Source organism: Arvicola amphibius, chromosome X (genome assembly GCF_903992535.2).
Source record: "Arvicola amphibius chromosome X, mArvAmp1.2, whole genome shotgun sequence".
NCBI classification, from domain to species: domain Eukaryota; kingdom Metazoa; phylum Chordata; class Mammalia; order Rodentia; family Cricetidae; genus Arvicola; species Arvicola amphibius.
Window position 1 is genome coordinate 32550392 of NC_052065.1, and position 25592 is coordinate 32575983.

Here is a 25592-nt window from a genome sequence, read left to right on the forward strand (position 1 = left end):
GGAATGAACTGGTATGTAGGAAATATAACCTCACAAAGAACAGAAAACACATCTTTTAAAACTTCTAAGTCATTAGCTTCATTTTATTGAATTCAGCACAAGATGACAAAAAACATTATATTACCATTATTGGCAATTAGTTAATTACATAGACATTTATCTTTATATCACTTTTACTCCTTTTCCATTTTTTAAGCACATTAATGTAAAATACATGATTTCTTACTAAAAATCTCTAGTTTATATAACAATTAATAAATACCCCTTTTAAAACTATTCCTCCATTGACAATTTTAGTTTCAATTTCTACTCTCTAAAAATATTCATAGGTGTAAATTTATTTACCGAAAGAGTGGCAAACAACCCATATTATAAAACTTGTGTTTCTTCAAAGCAAGTTCCATTCTCTCTTCCTCTCACCATGGAAAGTCATGCTTGAGCTCCTCAACTAAGCTCCTTCTCATTCCAACACAAGTTGCTCTTCTGCTTTCAGAAAGGATGATCAGCAGTAGTGGACAGTCCAGTAAATTCTAGGGCAAGCTTTCAGGGAACTAATGATGGAGTGAGATGTTGAAACACAATAAAATGTTCAAATTCTATTGAGACTGGAAAGTCCTTCATAAAAGTTTTGGGACAATGACAAAGAAAGAACAGAAGTAAACCAGGCTCCTGTAGATAGAAAAGAAACCAAAATGAGGAGAAATAGTGAGGTAGGGGAGCAGTGTGCTAAGGTGTTTTACTCTCTGTCAGTAATAACAAATAAAAAGCATTTATGATAACACAGTCAGTCTTTAAAAGTTGAGGCAAGAAGAAGAAGGATGACATTACATCTTATCTTTGATCTCTTCAGCTGACAAGGTTATTGAGACTTTTGGATAATATCACAATGAAACCATTAATTGCTAAGGTGATCAGCTTCATGGAAGTCCTTTCGTCTGTTCTTTTCAATGAGATAAGTCACACACTCATTTATGGCTCCTGGAAAAGTGACTCGGAAGTATTAGAGAAAAAATATTGATAAGGTGATCAATGGAGAATCGCTTCCAGGTAGCCTGAAACCCAGCAGACAATGTAGCTGTTGCCTAATAAACACAGAAATCTACATTGTATGCTAGGTTCACGCCCCAGACCTGGATGTTCAGCCTGCAAATCATTCAGATTATTTCAATGTAAATGACTGTTTTAACCAAGATGTTAACATTGATATGTGTCTTACTTACCACTGATAAAATAAAACAGAAGTAAAATTTACTGTGATTTACTTGTAGGTGAAATTTCTTCAAATAATGCTATTGGCCATCATTCATTATGTAATCTCTAACATGCCCTTTAAAGGTCAAGAGATATATGGAAGTACAGACAGGGAGATAGAAGGATGTCATGTTACGGATATGATACACAGATAGCCAAATAGAAAAAAATGTACCTTCATGGATGATAAGGAGAAAAACACGTAGAGGCCTCACCAGTCATAAAACTCTTGAAGTACAATGAATGACTGAAGATTAGACTCTGAAAACTGTGTTGTTCCAGATAAAGCTATCATTTCATTAACCTTGCTCTGGGAATCATAACTGATGCTAGATGATGCCATCAGAGACCCAGTAGCCAGATGTAGCTGCTGATTACCAAAGACAGGATCTACACTGGATACTGAGCCACAGAGGGCACCCTAGTCCTTCTGAGAGCTGGACAGTTTGTGGCCTTCTTAGAAGAGAATCTGTGGAAGAAAAGATGTCAATTACAGAAATTAATAAAACAATACCAAGAGTTTTCAGTTGGATATTTTTCTTGGGTTGTAAAAATATGTAGCTCTTAACTACCTCTATATTCACTTACTAAATGTCTAAAACATAAAATTATTAAAATGTAACCGTTGCAACAATATTCAAAGTAGCACCTCATCCGTTTGTCATTTCCAAGCTGTTCCCCTACAAGAGAATACAGGTCTAAATTACTAGCTAGTTTCTTATTGATCCAGCCATTCATTTATCTTTCTAGAAATACTTATTAGGACACCTTTCTGTAGTCTAGGACCTGAGGATGCAACATTGAAAAAAGATGCCTGACACTTAGAACTGAGAAAGATGACAATAAGGGTAGAGAAAAACAAGAAAACAATCCAGCACATATGTGGCTAGTTCATAGAATAATAAATAGTTGAAAGCAGTGGTACCTTTTCTAAGGTAGCTGAGCAGTGAGTGTGTGACTGACTGGAAGAAGAGAGGCATACATACATCTAGAGAAAGGGCCCTGAGGCAGGGTGTGTGTGTGTGTGTGTGTGTGTGTGTGAGAGAGAGAGAGAGAGAGAGAGAGAGAGAGAGAGAGAGAGAGAGAGAGAGAGAGAGAGAGAGAGAGAGAGAGAGAGAGAGAGAGAAACGATCCAATGATTTCAAGTAAGGCACTCTATCTCTGCTTTTGATCATCACAGGCAATCACTGTTTTCTACACTTAAGGTCACTGTCAAATGTAAATATAAGCACATGCACCCTAGAGTCCTGCCCCTTTTTTATTTTAATAATCTGCAGCGGGAACGAGAGTAGGCAACCCTTTTCGTCAAGATGGTGCCAAAAGCGAAGAAGGAAGCTCCTGCCCCTCCCAAAGCGGAAGCTAAAGCGAAGGCCTTGAAAGCCAAGAAGGCAGTGCTGAAAGGCGTCCACAGCCACAAAAAGAAGAAGATTCGCACATCGCCCACCTTTCAGCGGCCCAAGACCCTGCGGCTACGAAGGCAGCCTAAATACCCCCGGAAGAACGTGCCCAGGAGGAACAAGCTTGACCACTATGCCATCATCAAATTCCCCCTGAACACCGAGTCAGCCATGAAGAAGATAGAAGACAACACACTTGTGTTCATTGTGGACGTCAAGGCCAACAAGCACCAGATCAAACAGGCTGTGAAGAAACTCTACGACATCGATGTGGCCAAAGTCAACACCATCATAAGGCCCGACGGAGAGAAGAAGGCGTATGTCCGGTTGGCTCCTGATTATGATGCTCTGGATGTTGCCAACAAAATTGGAATCATCTAAACTGAGCCCTGCCGGCTAATTCTAAATATACACTTTCAACATAAATAATGCTGCCTGTCTTTTTTTTTTCCGCTTTCTGGTTGGGCTGCTGACATTGCTGTACTGTGGTATACACTGAGATAACAGTGCTTATATGGGGTGGGTGCTGGGAAGTGTTTTTCCAGCTCTGAGCAAAAAATAAATCTATTTACTCCATTGGAAAAAAAATAATCTGCAGCATTCACTTAGAAAGATTTAGGGGGGTTCTCATCAGGAAGAAAGCTCTCAAAGGCTTGCAACTTTCAAATAATACAAGATCAATGGACATGCAGCTGGACTATGGAATGATAGTCAAATACATGTACAACCAAGAAAAGTGGCTTATTACAATAGCTTAACAGTAAGGAAACACGAGAGGCTTTCTGGAACCCACAGCATACTTGGATCTTTTTGGGAGGACAGCTAGGATTGACAAGGGAAGTAGGCTTTTGTTTGATTGCTTTTTCCCCTTTTAATAATTATAAACTAACTTTATCTATTAGTTCTATTTTAATACTCTCTACAAAGGAGCATGCATAATAAGATGAGGGGGAAAATGAGCATTTGCTCAGGTTTTGGCAGGCTCTTACCCTTACTATTATATAAAGCATTTATAGAGACACAAACACACATCTCATAACACTGTACAAGTGTTCCTAAATCACCTTTTATAGAAAAAGCTTCCAGAGCTTAGTTAGGTTAGTTCCAATGCCAAGGTTAAACAGATGTTCATTTACAAATCTTAGTCCATCTTAGCTACAATCTGTAAACCCAGAGAGGTTAGATATGGAGGAAGGACAGGACGGGGAGGGTGTTACATGGATCTCCCTGGGAGAGGGAAACAATAGATTTTATGCCTGGAATGGGAGGATCAGGTGGTTGAGGGGAGGAAAGGTTGAGAGAGGGAATTTGGTTGGTCTAGAAACCTAGGGCAGTGGAAAGTTTCTAATGAATAATGGGGAAGAGAGTCCCAACTGGCTATATCACCAAATAAAGTTTCCACCTCTGGAACTGGATTACATCCAATTGAGGTGTTGGCTAAAGGAGTCCCATGGAAAAGTTCAAACAATCCAACCCATTGCAAAGAATATAGGTATTTCGCCACAAACAGATAGAAAAGTCCATTGCCGAACACAACACCCATACAACTCATTGAAGATGGAGAGGATCAAGCTGTTGCCTACATAGAACTCCTATATTCTGGTGTCTATGACACAGGAAGATACTCTGCAGGCTACCAAAAGAGAAATGCAAACACTAACCCAGCCACAAAACCTTTGATCTACAATCTTTCCTGTGTGCAAAATACATGCTAGGGCAATGCTGCTACAAAGGTTGTGGGAATAAACATCAATGCCTGATTTGACTTAAGATCTATTCTAGAAGATGGAACCTATGCCTAATACTGCTTGAGTGATCAAGAATCAGAGACTAGATAGCCCAGACCTAGGGTAAAACAAAATACTACTAGTCTTTTTAAAAGTAGTGTTAAAATGACTCATAGTGATAATCTGCTATAGTCAGGTACTATACAGCCATGAGAGAAGTTTTCTCCTGCAGCAGACAGAAACTAATACAGAGACCAACAGCCAGACAGGGAGAGAGACCTCAGAACATACAGCTCTAATAGGTTGTCTTCAACAAATTCCTCCCCTCAGAGCTCAGGGAACCTCAAGGAAGAGGAGGCAGGAAGAGTGTAAAAGCCAGAGAGGATGGAGGACATCGGGAAAATAAGGCCCTTTAAATCAACTGAGCAAAGCTTACAGTAAGCACAGGGCTCAGTACTAGGTAGGTCCTCTGCATATATATTATATCTTTCAGTTTAGTATTTTTAAGGGACTCCTGAATGTGTGAATGAGTGGGTCTCTGATTCATTTACTTTCTTTCAGGGCTCTTTTTCTTCTGTTGGTTTGCCTTGTCCAACTTTGATGTGATGGTTTTTGTTTTATTTATTTTGTCATGCTTGGTCGTTATCTTTTAGAAGCCTGTTCTTTTCTAATGAGAGACAGAAAGAGTGAGTCTGAATGAAAGGGGATGTGGGAAGGAACTGGGAGACAGATGGATAGGTAACTAATTAGAATATATTGTATGAAAAAAAGAATCTGTTTTCAATTAAAGGAAAAAATGGAGGGGAGGGCATGGAGGTGTATTTATTACTATCTAACAATAAAATTATTCAAAATGTAATTAGTCCTATTGTGCTTAAAAGTTCAAACAAAGGATGGCAATTTTTTCCCTTTCCTTTATATTCATACAGGTACCTGATAAACAACTATAAATAAAACTTTACTCAAGTTTATTTCATGAGTATCTACCACTAAGCAATACAAAAGTGAACAGTGATATAGAATTTTAAGTAACAGTACATTTTAAAAGTTCATAAAATTCAAAGAGAAGAAACATTATTAAACTACAAAGTCAAGTTACATAACATTAATACCTAATAATTAAACCCCGCATGAGGAAAAAACTGTAATCAAGGGATCCACTGCCTGAATCCAACTCACACCACAAAGAGACAAAACACAAACAATTAACACACAAAAGTCTCCATTCTGGCTGAAGACCATTAGTTTGTGGTGGGAAAAGAGAATTTAAATGGAGGCAAAGACTCATTAAAATTAAGTCTACAATCTACTGCCAGAGAGCCTGTTTGGAACCCTATTACTTGCAGAGTTACCCTGACATTTGAAGAGCCTACACCCCACAGTTAAAGAGGAGCAACCTACAGGCTGAACTAGATAGAAAGTTATTGACAATAAAGGCGAAGTTGCCAGATAGAACACTACACTTCCACCAAAGTTTCCCAAGAAATGAGACAAATGCTGCTTGGAGGGTCATTCAACTAAAGCGAGAATAGAATCACTCAACCTCTTTTGAAGGTTTCTTTCCTCAGGCAATTCTATTTTGCCTTCAAAAAGTGTCTCCAACTTTAGAAATGACAGCTTTGGGAAGAAATTTTGATCCTGAAGACTATATGAGAAGTAAATGCAGAAGGACCAGCTACTAGCACAGCACTGGCAGAATGAGACTTTGAAAGTGTTCAAAGGGCTTTTTAAAACTTAAAAGAATCTATTTTAAAAAAAAAGAGCTTCTAAACACTTTTTAGTTCTGTGATTTTTCTAATCCTCGTAGGTTTGTCTCACATATCTGTCTCCAGAAGCCACCCTAGTGGCATGTCACATGTAGCATATGGGCTACTAGCCTTCCATTAACTAAAGAATGCAGTCAATTTCTGTCACAAACACATTGATGGCACTGAAAGAGCACAAGTCAGTCCAGTCGTTAATTTAAAAGTGAATAAAAATGTCTCCCACTAGATGGGCTTTATATTAAATATTCCTTAAAAAAACAGACATATACACAGTGAAGGGGGACAGACAAAGGGACAGAGAGGGAAAGAAACACAGTTATGGGTGATAGGAATTATGATATCACATGTTTACATATATTCACACTCATCAACTGCCCACATAAAATGTGCTGCTTTTTGTCATACTTTAATAAAGTTGTTTAAGAAAACGCACATGCCTCTCCAATGGTAAAGAACAAAAAGTCTATTTAACCCTGAGTATAGACCAGTATAGCAATGCATGCACATACACACAGTGTGCCACAGGGCTAAATTATCCTGGAGGAGAAATCAACCTTTTAAATACAGGTGTCTAATTAAAGTACATTCCTGTGAACTTGGATTCTTTCTGCATTACGTTAGAGCCCTTGACTGAGGCTAACACCATAAGCAGGCACGTGGTGGCAGCCCGTCTCACTCTGGCATACCTAAGGTCCTGTGATTACATTGACCAGAAACATTTATACCAGCTGATGGTCACTTGATCCTCACATCTCTCTATTTAGTAAACTGTCCTACAAGTTTGAGGTAAAACTTTTCTGGGACATTCCTGCTCAAGGCACTTTAAAAAAGACAATCTCTGCCAAATAATTCTAGCCTGAACAGGCCTGAGAAGGGCTGGGTTGGCACAAGATCCGAAACACGATTCTAAGGGTGAAACCTCTTCCAGCTAATAAAGACAGACTCAGACTAGTTCTTAAAAATAATACTTAGCAATTAGATACATGCCTTTAATCCTTATGAGTAGAAAAAAATCAATTTTTTAAACAATTACAGGATGAAAACGTAAGTGGGTTTTGCTTCCTAAATACACTGAGAGAAAAAGGATAGCTGTTACCTAAGTGACACACTTTTTGTGTGTGTGGATAAATTCCAGAAATTAATTGTCTTAAATCCATTTTCTTCTCTCTCTCTTTCTCTCTCTAATTGGGAAAAAACATCTATGGCATTTTCTAGAAACAATGTTAGCAATGTGTAAGGCAGTGTAGGATTCCTGTCTTTAAAAGGGGAAATAAAATTATTTGCATCCCATTAATGATAAGAAAATAAAGACATGAAATAACCACTTTATGAACCTTTAAATAGAAAGAATAAACAAGCAAACAAACCAGTTAGTTCCTCAAAAAATGAATACCTTGTATTTTGTTTAATTTGTAAAGATATCTAACATCATAGGCTGTAGGCCTCATTTACAATATTAACCACCAAGCCTGTTTTTGCCATTGTTGAACTTTTACATCATCCAATATTTTCCATGGTGCTGAATTTTTAGTGCTTCTGTAACTCAGCTCAAACAAGCTAAAAGAGAAGCAAGTGGTGGGCCATCTGTGTGCTGGTTGTCCAGCTCCTCCTCTCCAGCACTAGGCTTCCTCACAGATGGGAAGAAGGATGCTTTTTTGGGGCTTGCTCACTGATAGGTCTGTGATGCTCGGAAACAAAGTCACGCTGCTCTGACATTAGTTGTTTAGAAATATGGCTTCCTGTGAGAACATAGGTGCTTTTAGGTAGTAATCAAGTCTCACTCTTTTCCAAGTCCCTAGATGCCAGAAGCATTCTGTAAACATTTTTCACCAAAGTCAATCAGGTCAGTCAACTATAAAATGTCTATAATAATAACGCACTTCAAAGAAACCACACACAGAAAACCCTGAAACCCTATGGATGAACATCTCCATTCGGGATAGCACCTGTGTATGTCTTTGTACACTTAAGAGCACTGAAGGGTCCTGTGGTCGGGCAGGGAGAGCTATCAGAAAGCCTCTTAACCTTCACTACAGCCCTTAGCACAACCATGGAAGCCTACCAAAAGTCAAGCCACACTAGATGCACCAACAGCTAGGGTTCTGTAGTTTTTTTAAATCTAAGTCTCTACAAACGGCTCCTACCATAAAGGAAAAGAAGGAAAAATGAGCTACCTGATGGAATGTGAAGATTTGGAAGCACCAAGTCAGATAATCTAAAAGGGTAAAAGGCTAAATTTGCATCATCATACATGCAGACCCTATTTGACAAGCTGTCAGCTACAATATGCAATGCTCAGCAAAGAGGAAAAGGGAAAAAATGTGAATTCTAGTGGAACAAGAAGAAAATGGAACAGGTAGGTGAGACTTCAAGGAGTAGTCGTTTATAAACTGTAGGGAATGTGAGAAAGACAGGAGTACACAATCCGCACTTCAGATCAAGTATTTGCTGCCAAACTGGTTGAGGCTGGTTGTTATACAGTGAAAATGAATCCATTTCTTCACCTGGTGAGAAGAGCAAGTATTTTGTTGGAAGCAGCTCAGTACAAACCAAGGACCATGCCACATCTTGCCACAGCATTCTTCTTCTGCCCTCAATTTAGTTGTAGAAGCTGGATTGTGGCCCTGCTGACAGAGGAAGGGTTTTCATAGCATATGGCCAGTTCTATAGAACACAAACAAGCACTTAGAGAAAACCACCAAGCCAGTTAAAACTCAAGAGTCAAAATTAAGATTAAGAAAAACCAAAAAGCCCAAATTAAGACTAAGAAAAGTAGGGCTGGTAAGAGAGTTAAGCCTGTAAAATACCTTACCATAAAAGAATGAGGACTTGGATTTCGTTCATAGCAAAGTTTGAAAAACAAGTCAACAACAGCAACGAAAAAGCGTATGCTAACGTTCAGCTGTAATCGTAGCAATGGAGAGAGACAAAGACAGGTGGACTCCTTGGGCTCGCTGACTAGCCAGCCTCCTCTACTTGATGAGTTCCAACAAAAGAAGCTGCCTTAAAACAAGAAACAAGATGGATAGTATTCAAGGACAACATTGGGGCTGACCTTTGGCCTATGCACCATATGAGATGAAATATTAGAGGAGGAAAGGACGGAGGAAGAGAGAAATCTGTTTTCAATTAAAAATCACCTATTTTATGCTGATATGCAAGATAAAAAGGAAGGCAGATACTAAAAAGGATCACTACTAGTGACAAAGTGCAAGGAGAAGTGATGACAGTCAGTGCAGGAAAACCAGAAACACGGATAAGTGAAGCCAGGTACCCTGACACTCAGTGGGGACATCAGCTTCCCGAATGGCTGCTCTTACCTATATAGACGATGAGAAATCCTGAAAGGCTGGAAAGAGGAGTGACTTTGATGAGTTTAATGAAAAAGTTTCGAGTCTAGAGACCACAAAAAAGGGAAGATTATTTCTAAGCCTAGGGGAAGGCAAGAGATAAAGGAAGGAAGTCTTTCTTCCTATGCAGAGGAACAGTAGCCAACTTCATTACTAAATTGAAAGGGGAAATAACACGAATAAAATTGCTGTTAATATTGATGGTAAGTAACACAGGGGAAATCTGGTTCCTCTTTCGATGAGGGGAGAAAGGGGTCAGGAGAGGTATGCCTTGAAAGGATTAGCTGGAAGTAAAGCAGGACTGGATACGACTGTTGAAGTGCCCTAGGAATACGACTATCAGGTAAGAAAGAAGGGTAAGAGGGCTGGGATGTAACTCGGCAGCAGTGGCTACCCTATCACGTGTGAGGCCCTGGCTTCTATACCCAGGTGCTCCCTCTCCCCGAAAAGGAGCTCCTGGCTCCAAGCCTAAAACCTCATGTTCATTCTCCTTCTTACTATCCTATCAAGACTGTTTCAGACTCTCATGGGAAATTACAATTTGCTTTCTGACATGGTCTCTTTTGTAAGCCTTCCTCTGATGATAAACCACTGTAATTTGGGGAACGAAGTAGGAGGGAAAATGCCAAACATGCTCATTCTTTTACTTTCCCATTCTAACAGTGGATGCATATATGGAAATCCCAGATAACTTGGAGAGAGCTGTCATGCCCATCACCACATTTCTTCCAGAGCGGTCCCTAAGAAACTAGCAGGGACCAGAATCATTAGTGATAAAAGAGATGTAGCAGACTTGACCAAAATGAAACAAAGCAATAGATTTCTCCTTGACTGAGTTTCATATCTAGACAGAACCTAACATTCTTTGTTCGCCTTTATTACTATAGCCCCTAATGCATTTAAAGCCAAAATTCAGCTAAATGAGTTCTCCAACCATGAACACAACACTCAGAAACAAGAAGTCTAAAGATGCAGTAAGAATGCAAGTTGTGTTTTGTTTCCAATAGGTGGATGGGAAATCGACAGAAAGCCCTTGGGAAAAATGTCATTTTATCAATATGTCAAACAAGTTACAAAACAGTATGTCTACTAGATCCCTCAACCAGGATACAAGTCACATAAACAAAAATAAAACCAAGCAAAGGAAAAAACAAACCCACAGTTCTTTGACTCCATTACAATAAGAATTACATACCATCTTTCTACAAATATAAAGGTACTGAGAAACCTAGAAGGCAAGCACCCTACTTGATGCTATTTCTCTCAGTATCTTAAATTTACTTGCCCACAGAACTCTCCTCATGTCTCCTCAAAACATGTTTGCTTAAGAAACATCTCCCAGAAAGCTTATTCCTTAGAGTTCATCACATATGCTGATGACAAGTTTGGATGGCAAATTATGTACTCTGGAGGTAATTTCCTCAAAACCACAAGAGGGAAAATGTATGAGACAATGAAGGGCATTTAAAGTGACAGGTACCTGGAAAATAAATATGCTACCAACAAAACCCAGATGCAAAAAGATACCAGGCATGGTCCAATCTTCCAGGGAATAAAACTTCAACAGCACCTGCCTTTATCTATGGCTTGTGGATCACTTGAAACCAATTATTTATTATTTAGTGTCCTTGTAGGAAGAATTGGAAATGAGCTGAGAGTCTTGACCATATAGTCAATGATATAAGTTTGGTAAAATAACAAGGTATATGTAGCAAGTAGCAGGAGAGAATGGTGAGCTTTCTCACCAAAGAAAGGGACACAGGGGTTCCATGATCCAGGAAACAGCTTGCCATTTCCTGAGCCTGTTATTCTTCAGTCAAAAGAAAATAATACTAACCCACTTGACCAAGGAAAGGTTTGCACACAATGAAGTAGGTACCTTACAATCTGAGGCCAGTCTCCGAAGCAGCAGCCTTCCTGCAGAGGAGCCCAAGAACAACGGTGTGGAAGTTCAAGTTCATAAGGCAAGCAGGCAGCTGCTCTACCAATTTGAGAATGGAGAGAACACTTTGTTAAAAAATACATTCATTTAAATAAGAAGGGAGTGGTGAAAGATGGGGGTGGTTATAGGCTACATTCACTGTTCTAATTTGGATGCTCACCACGAAAGTTCTATTATTTCTATACCAAAACCATTGAAACTCTATCAGGTTTTCCCACCCTAAGAGAGCGTAATCTTGATTTTACCAAACTGGGACATTTTGAAACCCTCCATTTTACTATAATGATGATATCTTGTTTTCTTCAGGTTCTTCAAAAATCAAGGAATAACCAACACACAATAAACCACACATAATTAAATTAGATGATCAGGAAGTCTGGAAAATAGAACCACCCATGAAATAACAACATAAATAAGAAAGTGAAATTACCCACTAGATCTAGTTTCCTTGTGCCCTTTTGCAACCCTTCGCCTCTTGCTATATCTACGCTTCTGTTCTCTGCTTGATACAATAACTTGTCTTAACAATTAACAATTTCTTTGCATTTTCCAGAAATTTATGTAAGCAGCATTATATTTAGCATATTCTCATAAGGGTTCCTCATTTTATTTAAGATAGTAACTTTCTCCATTGCTAAGCAGTTTTCATTGAAATACAGTGATGTATTTGTCCATTAAGTTGCAGTTGGACATTTGGAATTTTTCTCTTCTTGATCATAACTAATAAAGCTGGTATGAACATTCATGTATACATGGCTTTCTTATCCCTCTAAACAGGACAGCTAGATCACATGGTAAGTGTATGTTTGACATTCTAAGAAATTGCCAAATTGTCTTCTAAAATATTTCTACCACTTCACATTCCTTCATAAATGTCTGAGAGCCAAATCCCTGCATTCTCAACTTCCACTTGATAGTCAGCTTTTTCCATTCCAGCTGTTCAAATAGCATGTAGTTTTCATTTACATTTTCCTAATGACTAATGACACTAAACACCCTCATGCACTTATCTAGGCAATATGGGTATCTTCTTTAGAGAAATGTCTGTTGAGATCCTTTGTCCATGCTTTAATTTTGTTGGCTTCTTATTATTGAAAATGTTATCAGGTTCCACAAGTGGTTGAAGCAGACTCAGATTTTACAGAACTTATAGTCCACAAGCAAATAAAAATTCCCATGATATTTTCTAAAGCCCATGTTCTATTTATGATAAACCTGAAACTCTTTCACAGCTTGAAAAGAACTTAACTATTTAGATGACTTAACTATTTACATGACTACTGCTACAAGGATCAGAACTTAATTAGTGAATGAAGTAACCCTATTACTACATGGTAGACCCCCAAACCTCTTGGTTACTCCTCAAAAAATTACCACTTTTTATCCATAAGTCACATTTCATTCAAATCTTTGAACTATATATACAAATCCTACCAATTCTACTTTACAAAATAATAATTTCTTCTATTCAAACTCAAGCCCATATTCAAAAGTAAATAAGGTTAAAACCAAGTTACATTGTCTGTGCAATGGAGGCAGACGACAATGTGAAATGTAAACAAGAACATGAATTCCCAGTGGAGATTTCTTAACAGTAGCTAAATGGGAGGGCAGTTCTAGGCATTTCTGAGAGAAAACAGTCCTGGTTCTGTTGTGTGGCACCACCAGGTCGTCGCTCAATTGTTACAGTTGATGTGGGTTTCCTTTTAGATGCCTGGAAAATGACTCTGCTGACCACATCCACATTCTGAAATACTTTTTGAGAACTTGTAACCAAACTGCAGGAACTGACTCATTTTTGCAGTGCCCAGCCACCACACAATCGTTTCAAAGAGGCTCAAGCCGAAGGCAGAAACACCAAGGTTTCAGAACACAGGCAGAAATCTGTCTGGATTTTCATTGGAGGATAGGGAAACCCCAGGGCAAAGAGAACAAGGATTAAGTCCAGGAGATTAAGATTAGGTGTTGGAGGAAGGTCTGAGCAACAAAATCCTTATAGACAAAACATGTGCAAGAAGTCATCTATTTCTAGAAAGTAGATTCAGTGGAAGATGTACACAGGGCGATTTCATACAAAATGGTGCCTTTAAAGGCCATTCTTGAATTCCTCACTTTTTCTAGTTCCTCAAGCAAAATGATGCTCAGTCATGAGTACTCCCTTGCTTCATAGCCTATAAGCAGTAATGGACAGCATATCATGCCCAGGACACCAGGAAGAATGAAGGGTTGACACTAAGCCCCTGGGACTTCCGTACCTCCTCCCCTGTCCATTTCTCCATCTTCTTCTTGGCTCTAAATGCAACACAATCAAGAAGATGGGTGTGCACATAAAGCTCCAAGCCTCTCTGTATTCATACTTTCTTGAGTCAGCTCAAGGAGGAAGAAAGGCAGTAAATGGAGCCCTTCTCCTGGACACCACACTCTTCCTAAAGTACTCATTTCTCCTTCCGCTCAAGTGAAAGAGATCAGTCACTTTCAGCCAGAAGCAATGGTGATATATGGCCCAGTTGAACCAAATTTTAAACAACAAAACCGGCGATTCTTTATGCAGGTGAGCTCCTTGCTAAAAAAGAATATAAAGGTTAACAGGAATACATCACTAGCTAGTCAGGCCAGATGATAAGTTTTGATAAGGGCTCAGGTATCAGGAAATAAGATCCCCTTAGGTAAGATCTATGAGTGGCTATCAAGCTCCATTTATTCTAAGTCTGCTCTAGTCTGCTTGTCTACATAATGATATTTATATGCTTTATGTCTGGTCTCACGCTTGCCATGCATACTCGCAAGTGCCACTAACTGCCAATCCTTTATGCACAAATCAAGACTTTTGGTATTAGATTACAAAATAGACAATAGGGAGTATTAATTGCAGTCATTGCTATACCTTTAATGAATTGCAATATATGTTTTCAAGATAACTGTAAGAAAATTTATATAAATTCTTACCCTTCCCAACTGACCAATTGCTTTCATTTTCTTAGGTTCCCTTTTTGTCTCCAGTTGTAAAATCAGTAGGATTGTACAATTTTCTAACCTGGGTCAAACAAAATTTTCTAATAAGTTAGAGGGATGTTACTAATTGACTGAATATAAAATAGAACTAGTAAAAAAGTCTAAGTTGCTTCAAGTTGCAAACAAAGTGTAAAAAGCCATGCCCTATGGGAATAGAGTTATAGGAAACATAAGTGAATCAAAACACACCACTATTAAATAGTCAGGCCCCCTCACGTCTCTCTCTGAATACATAGGATTTCCACATTGAGCTCCTTCATTGTTCTTTACTAGGAGCTTTAACACACAAAACAATTAAAATCACAAAAGAAGCATTTTATCAAGAGAGTCCTGTACAATTTGCACCCACTTTGATTTTATAAGATGCAAAGACGTTTGGCTCTCCAAGTTCCCTATTACAAATACTACCCCTCCTCTAGTTAGTTTCTACCTCATACCTTTCAGCACTATCTTACTATGGAGAACAGATTCCTAAATGGTTCATCTTGATTTGTCCATTGCTGTTCTCCTTTTTTGATTCCTAAACTTCTCTTCCTCCAGCTACCACTGTAGCTGTGCCAGATCTCTCTGTACCCATATACTATATTGTTTCTCTGCACAAATGTCACTACATCAGAGGCTTTTCAATCAGCTCTAACCCTGCAGCACTCCCTATCCATCTGAGTTGGCTGTGTTTTCTGCCATAACATTTACTAACACCTGCCACATATTTATTTCTTCCTACCTACCATGTAAGCAAGGACTTCATTCACTGCTGCATTCTTAGACTGTGAACACTCAAATGAACCTTTCTCTTTGTAGTATCTCTGCCTATTAATTCTCCTCCATACTTACCAAGTCCAGTTGGCATGTGAAACAACTTTTATTAACACCTCACCAAAAAATCCAAACTTTAACGGGGTCAGGAGTACAGGGTCAAAGGAATGATCCATTGAGAGTTCATTGAGAGAAATTGTGCATAGAAGATAGAATAACTGCTCTATAACCTCCCCACAACTCAGGGGTAGAAACATAAGAGGGCTTAATAGGGTGTGGATGCCAACAGAATGTGGGAAAGTAAGAAACCCTGTGTTGACCAATTTGTTTTGCTTAACTTTGATCTACATTACCTTTTTATCCCATTGGACCATGTACTTACTAGGAATGCGGACTTCAAAAGTTACACTGAACTACATATTCTCGTCAATGTCTTTGTGGCTAAAAAAAAACACAGGTCATTCTGTTTCCCTGAGAAGAATTTGAATAGATATTTTTAAAAGATCTGTGGGTAGGAAATTCATGTTAAACTTACTACTTAATCACAAGGAACAATAGTCTTCAAGCTTTTTCTTCCATTTAAGCAAGGAAACTAGTTGACAGAAGATGCTTAAAGAGTTGGTGTCAGTCTGGGAGAGGTATACCGCCCCCAATGACAAGTATCAAACAAAAGAACTTTACTGAGGGAAAAAGAGCAAAGGAAGTTTACAGTTTCTACTTCTCTCTCCAACCCATTCCAAGGGCTCTTATTCTGTCCTTTCCTTCCCTTTGTCTTCAGGAAGAGAATGAAAGAGGAAAACTAAAGATGAATGAATGAATGAGCATAAAAATGATGGAATGAAGGCAAGCACCATTTCACAGCCCCCTGGGGGCAGGCCCAGCCCAAGACCCATGAGAAGGGTTAGATATTTTCAAGTACTCACAGACTTGGTTGGGCTGCCCTCACACACCTTCTAAATCAAATTTTAGCAAGTGCAGTAAAAAGAAACTATTAATTTTCAAGCTGAAAGTTAACTCCTTGTGCAAACAAAGTTTTTCTTTTAATGGGCATCAGTGTCTGCTTCCAAGAGAAAGTCTTCAGAACTAAATGAAGATAAAATTAAAAGACGTTCATGAATAAAAATTCTCATTCACTTTACCTTCCTCCCGAAAGTCCATCCTAGGATAACAGTGCTCACATAATTCTCCCCTCCACCCCCATCTTCAAATCGAAACTTGAGAGGGAAAAACAGGGGAAGTTAGATGAGTAAATGTATTAGTGATTTAGATCAACTGAAAACAAGGAATTCCCCTCCTGGATTTCAGTGGCCTAATTAAAACTCATAAAACACCCGTGACTAAGACTGTTCCTACTGATTTGTAATATAAGAAGTAGCAAAAGTCAACTGTGTATTTCAATATTGAGAGACCCAGGCCTGAAAGATGTGATGCTTTTTAGACAGAACTGAGAAGACCACTGCTTTCAGCTTCAGTCAAATTTAACTGTGCCTTTGAACCCAAAGGACTTCCCATCTGAGCTATCAACAGTCTATTTGGATTCAGATTCTGTTTCTACAACAGAAAAAGTGGCCAAAAGTAAGTTCCTTTGTTTCTCTGTGCTTTAGAGTCATCACTTATAAAGTAGAGGAGACAGTGGCACCAACAGCTAGCTATGAGCATCAAATAGGGTACTGCCACTGGAGTACCCACAGGAGCAACTACTCAAAACATACTAAGTGCACAACAAATGGCAATCAAAAACTTGTTGCTATTTAAGTTAATCTGCTGTGCCCAAAGTCAGATATGTTAGCATAAACCCATAGGCCTTGGCTTAACCCAAAAGGATTTGGGAAATGCAAGTGCGTGGGGCACCGTTACTCCAGGTTCCCTAACATGTACACTGCTATATATGATCAGGTGGAAACACCAGAACTTTCCTCAGGCTCTATGGTTTAGAGAAATCAATGGTGTCACTCAGGTACTGAGAGGCAAAGTACACTTAAAGCACAAGCACATTTGATCCCCAAGCTTGGGCCTCTTACAGAATTAACAGTTCAGATTTGGAGATAATTTTTGCATGCAGGTAATCAGAAAAGTGAAAGCTCTCAGCAAAGTATTGCTCTGCCTACATAAATTCAACCAAGTTTTCTTTGTTAAAAACTAAGCTAAGGTCTTTATATGTGTATAGGAGGAGGATATCAAGAGTCTCTTTTAAACAATATGTTATCCATTAAAAAGAACAAAGGCAGAAAAGCTACAATAATGCCAATAATAAGGTCCCCAAGCAGAACAGACAGGTGTTTCAGGAAAGAATTCTTTTTCGTGGCAAGAAGGAGACAGAGCCGTGCTTTAAAATGAAATCTTAGTCTGGCCACCCTGTAGCTTAGAAAATTTACATTTCTTTCCTTTTGGGGGGTTTTTCAAGACAAGGTTCCTCTGTAAAAGCTCAGGAACTCACTCTGTAGACCAGGCCAGTCTCAAACTCAGAGACCTATGCTGGGATTAGAGGCATGTACTACCATCCAGTCTCTGAAAGGTTCTATAGATCTTTGTAGTTATTTTCTTATTTTGTTTTGAGATTAATAGTTTTAAAGTGATTTCAAACAAAATAGATGTTATTTACTATAGCTAAGAAAACCAAATGTTTCGGTTGCTATACTGACTTATAAAAGCATCAAATCCAACTTCTATATGCATCAAATCTGTTCCTTTAGAAAAACTAAAGGAAAGGAGCTATAATGATGTATTTACATAACGACATAATTTACAGCTAATAGCATATGTGGTATGCCTTATGTCTTACATTAGTCTACACCCTTTAGAATGTATAAATTAGAATAAATCGAATAGTGAGAGATAAGTTACAATATGAAATCCTAAGGATTTGAACTAGAAGATGCTAATATTAAATCACTTCCATTTTTAATATATAGTATTATAGCAATTATTTTATATTGACTATTTTCCAAAGAAACAAGGGCAGTTTAGTAGGTAAGCATTGATATTTTACCTGAAATACATATTCTAATTTTGCTGCCCATCTCTATAAGTTGAAAGTAGTTCATAAAATGATTTTACTTTGCATGTTCTCCTTAATTTTTACTCTTGTTGACAGCAAGAAAATAAATTGCCAATCATCTCATTTCTAAATTTAAAAAAATATATACCTAATAACTCCATTTGAAACTGGTTCAGTTTTTCCTTCTGAATAAAAACATCTGTTCTCCAAACTTTGACCATGAAATCTACATGGTTTGTTTAGGAAAAATAAGATTTCAGAACTATTAATATAAAATGGTAAGTAATGGCAAAAAAAAGTTGTTGTCAGGCATTGGTGGCAGATTAAACACGGCACTCAGGAGGCAGAGACAGGCAGATCTCTGTAACTTTAAGGCCAGCCTGGTCTATAGAGCAAGTTCCAGGACAGACAGCCAAGAGATACACAGAGAAATCCTGTATGTATCAAAACACAAGGAAGAAAGAAAGGAAGGAAGAAAGGAAAATAAGAAAAAAGTCAGCAAAACATTTTCCCCCCTCATCTACAGTAGTTTGAAATGAGAATAAGGGAAGTTAAAGACAGAGATCAAAATACATATGTAAAAATCTCTACGTCTGTTCAAAGCAAACAATATGGGGAGTGGTTGGCTAAAATGTCAAGCAAGGACATAAAATGCACAATATGCCAAAAGGAAGTAAGAACTATAAAGAAAACCTACGTGGGGATGGAAAGACAAGGAAGTAAAACAGGGGAGGGCTGAGAAGAATTTTTTAATCACAAGAAACACATAGGTACAAGAGAACCACCTTAGACATATTTTTAAGAAGCACTCCTTTTCAGGATTCAGTAATGCTGGAGCTGCCTGATTTCCTGAAACCGTTTACTGTGCCCAGCATAACTCTCTCTGAAGTGACCATTTCTCCCTTCACATTCTAGACCTCCTTCTGGGTTAAAAAAAAAAAGTCCCAGAAAATAGCTATGGAAGAATTTTGTTTCTAACTATAAGTAAATTCCCTTGGGATGAAAAAAAAATGTACTTTTTTCCTGTTAGCTTTTAGCAACTAAAGAAGTCAGTTTGATTCACTGATAGAGGTTAGATCTCTTGAACTCCCATAATCCCACCACAGACAGTTAAAAAAAACATTTCCCACAGGACCATAGTAATGACCACAGTGGTGATATTATCGCGTTCTGATGCACTAGGCATAGGATAGCCAAGAATGAAGAAACCAGGTGATACACTCCTCTGACACAGCCAGGTTTCAGTGTTTGTAAAGTCTCGCTCTATTATTTTCTTCTATGCCATTTTGGGCAATTTGCTTCACCTCTCTATGCAGTTTTCTCTGCATAAAATGGAGTAAAAAATCTACTGGCTTTTCAGTTAATACATGTAATATATTTGATACTAAAATATATCTCCCGGGTAACAATCAGGAACTGGCAAGCACTGTACTAGATGCCAGGGATATATTTAGAAAAGTACCTAACACATAGCATGAGTCCAATAAATGTTAATTCAAGAGTCAGAAACTCTTATCTGGCAGGAGGTACTCAGATTATTATAAATCTTACAAAGAGGGTGATTACTTAATATACACACATATGTATGTAACTACAGGGGAGGTCTGGTATTCTATTCTAAAAGCAAGTATGCAAGTATTTCTGTGATAAAAAATACAGACCTATTGAGCTAAATAAAGACTACAAGTGGCTTCCTGTAAGCTCAAGTCAGGACTTGCTATCAGTTTGTGACAAAAACGTTTTCCCTCACTTGTTAGAACCATTTGGATTGAGAAGAAATGGTAGATTTATATTTATTAAGTAAGGGATAAACCTTACTCAAATCTTTCCCTCGCTAATTCTTAAGATACTACTGACAAAATAAATTACCAAAACCATTGAGTAATAGAAAATGGGAACAGAAAATGCCTTCAGGCAAGGAATATGCACAAGTGGATAATCAATCTAGGGACATTATTAGTCTAAACAGTCTCTTGCTGATACAGTGTTTCCTATATTCTCAGTCTGCCGATTCACTTCCATAAACAGATCTCAAAAACTCTTTTTAAAGTATGTTAAGTAATTTTTTTTTTGGTTTTCAAGACAGGGTTTCCCTGTAGTTTCTAGAGCCTGTCCTGGAACTAGCTCTTGTAGACCAGGCTGGCCTCGAACTCAGAGATCCACCTGCCTCTTCTTCCTGAGTGCTGGGATTAAAGGCGTGCGCCACCACCGCCCGGCTGTTAAGTAATTTTTTAATGTAAGAAATTTCTTAGGGTTTATGACTATTTAATAATGCAGTCCTGTCTATTTCATAGGAAAAAGACATAAGCTAGTAAATGGCAGATGCACTTGGTTGAAAAGCATGTTGCAGGAACACAGAATCTTCTGTAGTCAGCCTAGGGAAGAGGAATACTATGCCAAAGTGGTAAACCACCTACCAAATAATTCTCCTCACATTGCATTTGAATATTAGCAGCTCTTGGAGAGCCTACAATTATTGGTTCAAGATGTTCTCACTGCTGCTCAGCACTGGACAAAGATGTGCACAACTTCATGTATGCTGACTTATTACTCCATGTTGGTACTTATCTCTCCCAACTTTTCTCATTAAGATTTTGTATTTAAGTATTGCTATCCTCAAGAACTATGTTCCATGGTGATGCTATTACACAAAGGCAAGTCAAGGAGACATGAAAAGAATACAGTGTTTCCTACTTATGACACTTCATGCTTTCCCCTTCTCCTCCTACTCTATGAGACTGCAACAGAAGTTTTGAATGACATTTATGAACTGAGATCTTAAAGCTAAAGATCAACACTCAACTACTCAGTTGTCATAGGAACAACATTGTAAGGCTTATCTGAGTTCTAATAAACAGCCAGTCATTTCATTGGTGATTAAAGCCCCCCTTCAAATAAAGCTTACACACACAGAGAGAGAAAGACAGAGAGAGAGAGAGAGAGAGAGAGAGAGAGAGAGAGAGAGAAAGAGAGAGAAATTACCTCAATAAAATTCAATCATAAGTTTCTCAAATGTCTTCCTTTCACATTGTTGTTTTGCAAACCCACAGATACATGTCATTAATATATTTTACCGAATAAGCCAAAATACCAGTACTTTCAGTAACTCCAGGAGAGAACTCAGAGTAATGCTTTTAGATGTATATTTAAACATAATCCATTGAAAACAAAGAATGACAAAGTAAATTTAAAAATGAAGCTTTTGGTAATTCTTCTGGGACATACTTTGTAACATTTACTATCCCAGTTTACATTATATCTCATTTTTGTCGCTCAATACAATGGCTTCTGAATGCCTGAAGAACATTTAAAGGTTTTATAGTCTTTTTCCTATCCAGCATGTATTTAGCTTAATATTAAATCATCATGTTTTTCCAAGTATTTACATGAAATCCAGAGATGAAAATAAGTATTACTCCCTGCATACACACTAGCAGTAGAATATAAATTATCTAAAAATATTGTCATGCTTTGTCACCATTTGTCTTTCTCTCAAACCTATAAATTCATGTGGCACACAAAGTCAAATGGCTTGTGACACTCATACAAATTTGTGATGCCAATGTACTGATTTATGGCTGGGTCTGCACCTCACAGTCATACTTGTCTTGCAATTTAAATGGATGTCTTGGGAGCTATTTATGAGCTGAAGAAAAATGATCTTCAAACCCTCAAAGTATGTAAAGTGTGTGGGGGGGGGTTACAGATTCTACTGTACTCATTTTCCTCCTCCCCATCTGTACCCCACTCAAGTAACAGAGAGCCTGTTGTTTTGCTATCCTGTTATAACTTGCTTTTTTTAAGTTGGGAATTTTATAATTTCAAAAGCAGTAGAATGAGAACCAGAAGTCAGGCATGTTTGCCCGACTTTTAATTTAGTAGGAGATACTTAACGCAAAATAAACAATATTACACTCTTTAAAATTCAAAGCACAATTCTGTTCATGGGACGTAATTACATGTTTACATTCATAAATGAAGATTGCCCAGAATACCTATATAATTACTGACACTTAAAATATTTTCTCTCTAATTCTATGTAAGTATATATCACATGATTACTTCAACTGACCAATAAGAAACTGGCAAAAGTCAAGCAGCTTTGCTTGTTGTGCTTAACCTTTCTCTACAATCTTTATTCAGCAGAGCCAAGCAATCAAACATTCACATTTAATATAAAACTGTGCCATCTCACTATTTTTAGGAATATAGGTATTCAAAGGTTATTGTCTTTTTCTGGAAACCTTAAGCATAGGAACAGCTCAGACTCAAAATCTGAAAACTGAATTTCAGGTTTCAGAGAAAGGAAGCCAGACACAAAGGCACTACACAGCTAAGAGCAGCTCATTACCAACTTCAAATGTTATGGACTATATGGAAATAGGCACCCTTTTGCTTTATTAATGCAATCAAACAGAACAATTTCAAAACTGGTACATGAATGCAAAGCAAAATCCATGACCATCAGAATCTACCACTCACAATCAGATGTTTTGGGTGCACTGCTTCAACTTCCATTTTATAACGATCTAGACAAAGCACTCGACACAATGGGGAGGGAAAGGAGCAGACTAATTCTGAAAGTATTTCTTCAAATTTCAACTTGCTAGTAAGAATGAATGCAAATTTTTATCCATGGAAAGTTCATGCAGCAATTCAGTCCAACAGCCCATTTTGATTTTATACTTTCCTCCACTGAAAAGGAGCCCAGGTTCAAAAAGTAAGACCTAGTTACAACACGTATTTGGCTGCACTTGTAACACTCAGCTCATTTTTTTAATTACCGGGTTCCTTCTCAGCCTTTATGCTATACTGTAGGGCTGCCTGCTTTTAAAATTCCTACCTTTCATGTTATGTTTTCTGTTCTACACAATTGTTAGGGGTCTGTGAACAATTTCGCAATTCTCCCACACACCATATGCTATTTATTAGGGACAATGCCACTTTTCACTTACCGATTCTGGAAAATGCAGTGTTTCCTGGTGACAGAACACTGCAGCTTCCGTTTGCCCGAAACTCGTTCTCAGCTTGGTAAATCTGATTATAAAACGGCTTTGTTCTGATCACACGAGGCACTTTGCCTCTAAAAGTTTTCTAACGACTTATCTGCGTTTCATTCCTGTGACAAAATGAATCAGACAAAGGGGAAAGAGGAGACAGGGAATAAGTCCACACAAGTTCTTGGCACACATTTTCAGTTACATTTTTCTCAGTTTAATCAGTAAGCTACATTAAAGTGACAGTTACCAGTTCAGGAAGCCAGTTTGATCAAATCAGCCACAAGTTAATATGAGTGTCTTCCACTGGTGTGCAGACCCCCGGGGCAGCAATTACTTCATCATCTATCACAGGAGGAATCAGTAGACAGACCCCACCTGCACCCTACGCATCTTGAGCAGCAGTCAGGGGCTGAGTAGACAGTGAACAAAATCGCCTGACCCAGGACTTCTTATACGGACCCACCAATTAGCTGCTGACCAATCACAACTAACACCTAGTACCTAAGTCACATGACAGGGCAGTCCCTATGACTGTAGGATTTCTGAATTACTGGGGTTATACAAAGGACACTCATTCAGGAAAGGGGGGTGGTGAGCAAGCTGAAACAGAAAACGCCCTGGCTGCAACAATTCAAGCTTTAAAACAAGTAACACCCTAGCCTCACACAGACAGAGAAGAAGCTGAGACCCAGGCAGGCTAGAAATCAGAAGAATGTCTGGCATGTATTAAAAAATAATCCCAAAGCAGAGGCTGAGTTTAAGAACTCACTTCAGCTGTAAATGTGTGGCTCATCCTGCTTCTGCCAGACTCGCTGAAAATTCTACATTCAAAACTTACAGAGCCTCGTAGAACCCCTGTAGGGAAATGGGAAAGGGGCATAAACCTCTCTTTCCTTCCCTTAAAGGGCCCAAGAAAAGATCCTAAGGCAAACATGTTTTATTAAAGCAGTTGTAAACCGTAAGCAAGTTTAAGCATCATTAGGACAAATCCTTCTGCTAGCTACATATCATATCCCCCTTCCCTGTTCATTTTGTTTTGTCCATATAAAGCACACTCTTATTAAATAAACAAGCGCACTTCATGAAGTAGCTGCTAATTCATTCTTAATACCCCCAGTTTCTCGTAAATACCACTTCGGGAAGAAATTCAACCACGAACACCCTTCCATTTCTCCATTCTCTGAAAATGGTACTTACAAGTGTTCCTTGTTCGGATCTGTCCATTTCTTCTCCCCCTCCACTGACATTTAAAGCCAAAGAAAAATGGGCATAGCTTCATCTGTCCAAACCAGACACCCCATTTTGCTCAAGCAAAGCTGTAGCAGTCATTTCTCCGAGGCAAGCCCAGAGCACTGTGCTGCTTGCCATTCCCAATTTATGGAAGGAAGCATATGTCAAACAAACCAGGTGATGACTCACTCTGCCTCCCCCGGCCACATTTTCCCCAGAATGGGAGGGTAGTGTAAGCACAGCCATTTGGATATGAGTCAGTTTTATTAGACTGGCGGTTGCAGTTGATCTGACAAGCTCTTTTTTTTTTTCTTTTCTAACTTGTACATTTAAGGATCACAATGCATGTTCTAAAAGGTTTCAAAGCATTTAATCATGTAAACAAGAAAGCTCCAAGATTATTTCTGAAACCTCAGTGAAGCTCTGGCCCTACTCCTTAATATGTAATGTTACAGAACCATGTGTTGGAAATTTTAGCTCACACAGTGGGGAAATGTGCAGTCTGCCTCACATCTTCACCAGCGGAGGAACCCAGTTTAAATCTCGTGTTGGGGCCCATGTGGCAGCTTCTTCAGGAAGTGGTCAGGGACTTGAGAGACATGTAAGAGGCTTTCGCTTTTGTATGGACTGCAGTTCGCACTAACTTGACTCACTCACACAGAAACACAAATGTGACAATGACCCTGCCCGGCCCCAACATCTCAATAGTCTTGTAATATCAACTTATTTAAAAGCCAAAGGCAAAAACTTGAAAGTCACCAAATGGTCTCTGGGAAAAATCCCAAATAAACGGCTTAAAAATCAACTTTTCAGTAAAAGGTTCAGTAACTAGCATGATGGGAGTGGCATTACATGGAGTCAATTGTTCCCAGGTATTACGTAGACAGGAAGAAGCGGAATAATGAGTGCAAGGCTCCTGTAGGCAGCTGAAGCACAGTTATCTCTTTTCAGCATACTTCCTTTAACCTTGACCAAAGTCGACAACTGCTTTGACAGAGGCTTAGTATTTACTGTTGATTAAACCTTGATGGATAACCAGTGATGTGAGGTAGGACATACATTCTATTTTTACAACATAACACAATATTCAGATAACAATTTTCCAACTCATAGATGAAGACACAGAAAACATACACCCACTTAAATAATATTTAATAAAAAGC

At 38.4% G+C, this 25592-nt stretch overlaps 1 protein-coding gene and 1 long non-coding RNA gene across 2 annotated transcripts; one reads left to right on the top strand and one right to left on the bottom strand.

Moving 5' to 3' along the window:
* Positions 1 to 53: 53 nt before the first annotated feature.
* On the bottom strand, positions 54 to 23598 carry LOC119805142. Its single transcript, XR_005283876.1, has 4 exons — positions 23447 to 23598; positions 23155 to 23318; positions 11371 to 11472; positions 54 to 669 (listed from the first exon to the last, which is right to left on the bottom strand). It is a non-coding gene; the product is annotated as an uncharacterized LOC119805142 (long non-coding RNA).
* Positions 2562 to 3098, top strand: LOC119805141 (60S ribosomal protein L23a-like). Its single transcript, XM_038317016.1, has one exon. It carries the CDS (start codon positions 2562 to 2564, stop codon positions 3027 to 3029), a length of 468 nt encoding a protein of 155 aa, XP_038172944.1. The 3' UTR covers positions 3030 to 3098.
* Positions 23599 to 25592: the final 1994 nt, after the last annotated feature.

Bases quoted from the DNA above. Each gene is read 5' to 3' on its own strand.
- LOC119805141 (XM_038317016.1), top strand. From the start codon at position 2,562: ATGGTGCCAAAAGCGAAGAAGGAAGCTCCTGCCCCTCCCAAAGCGGAA.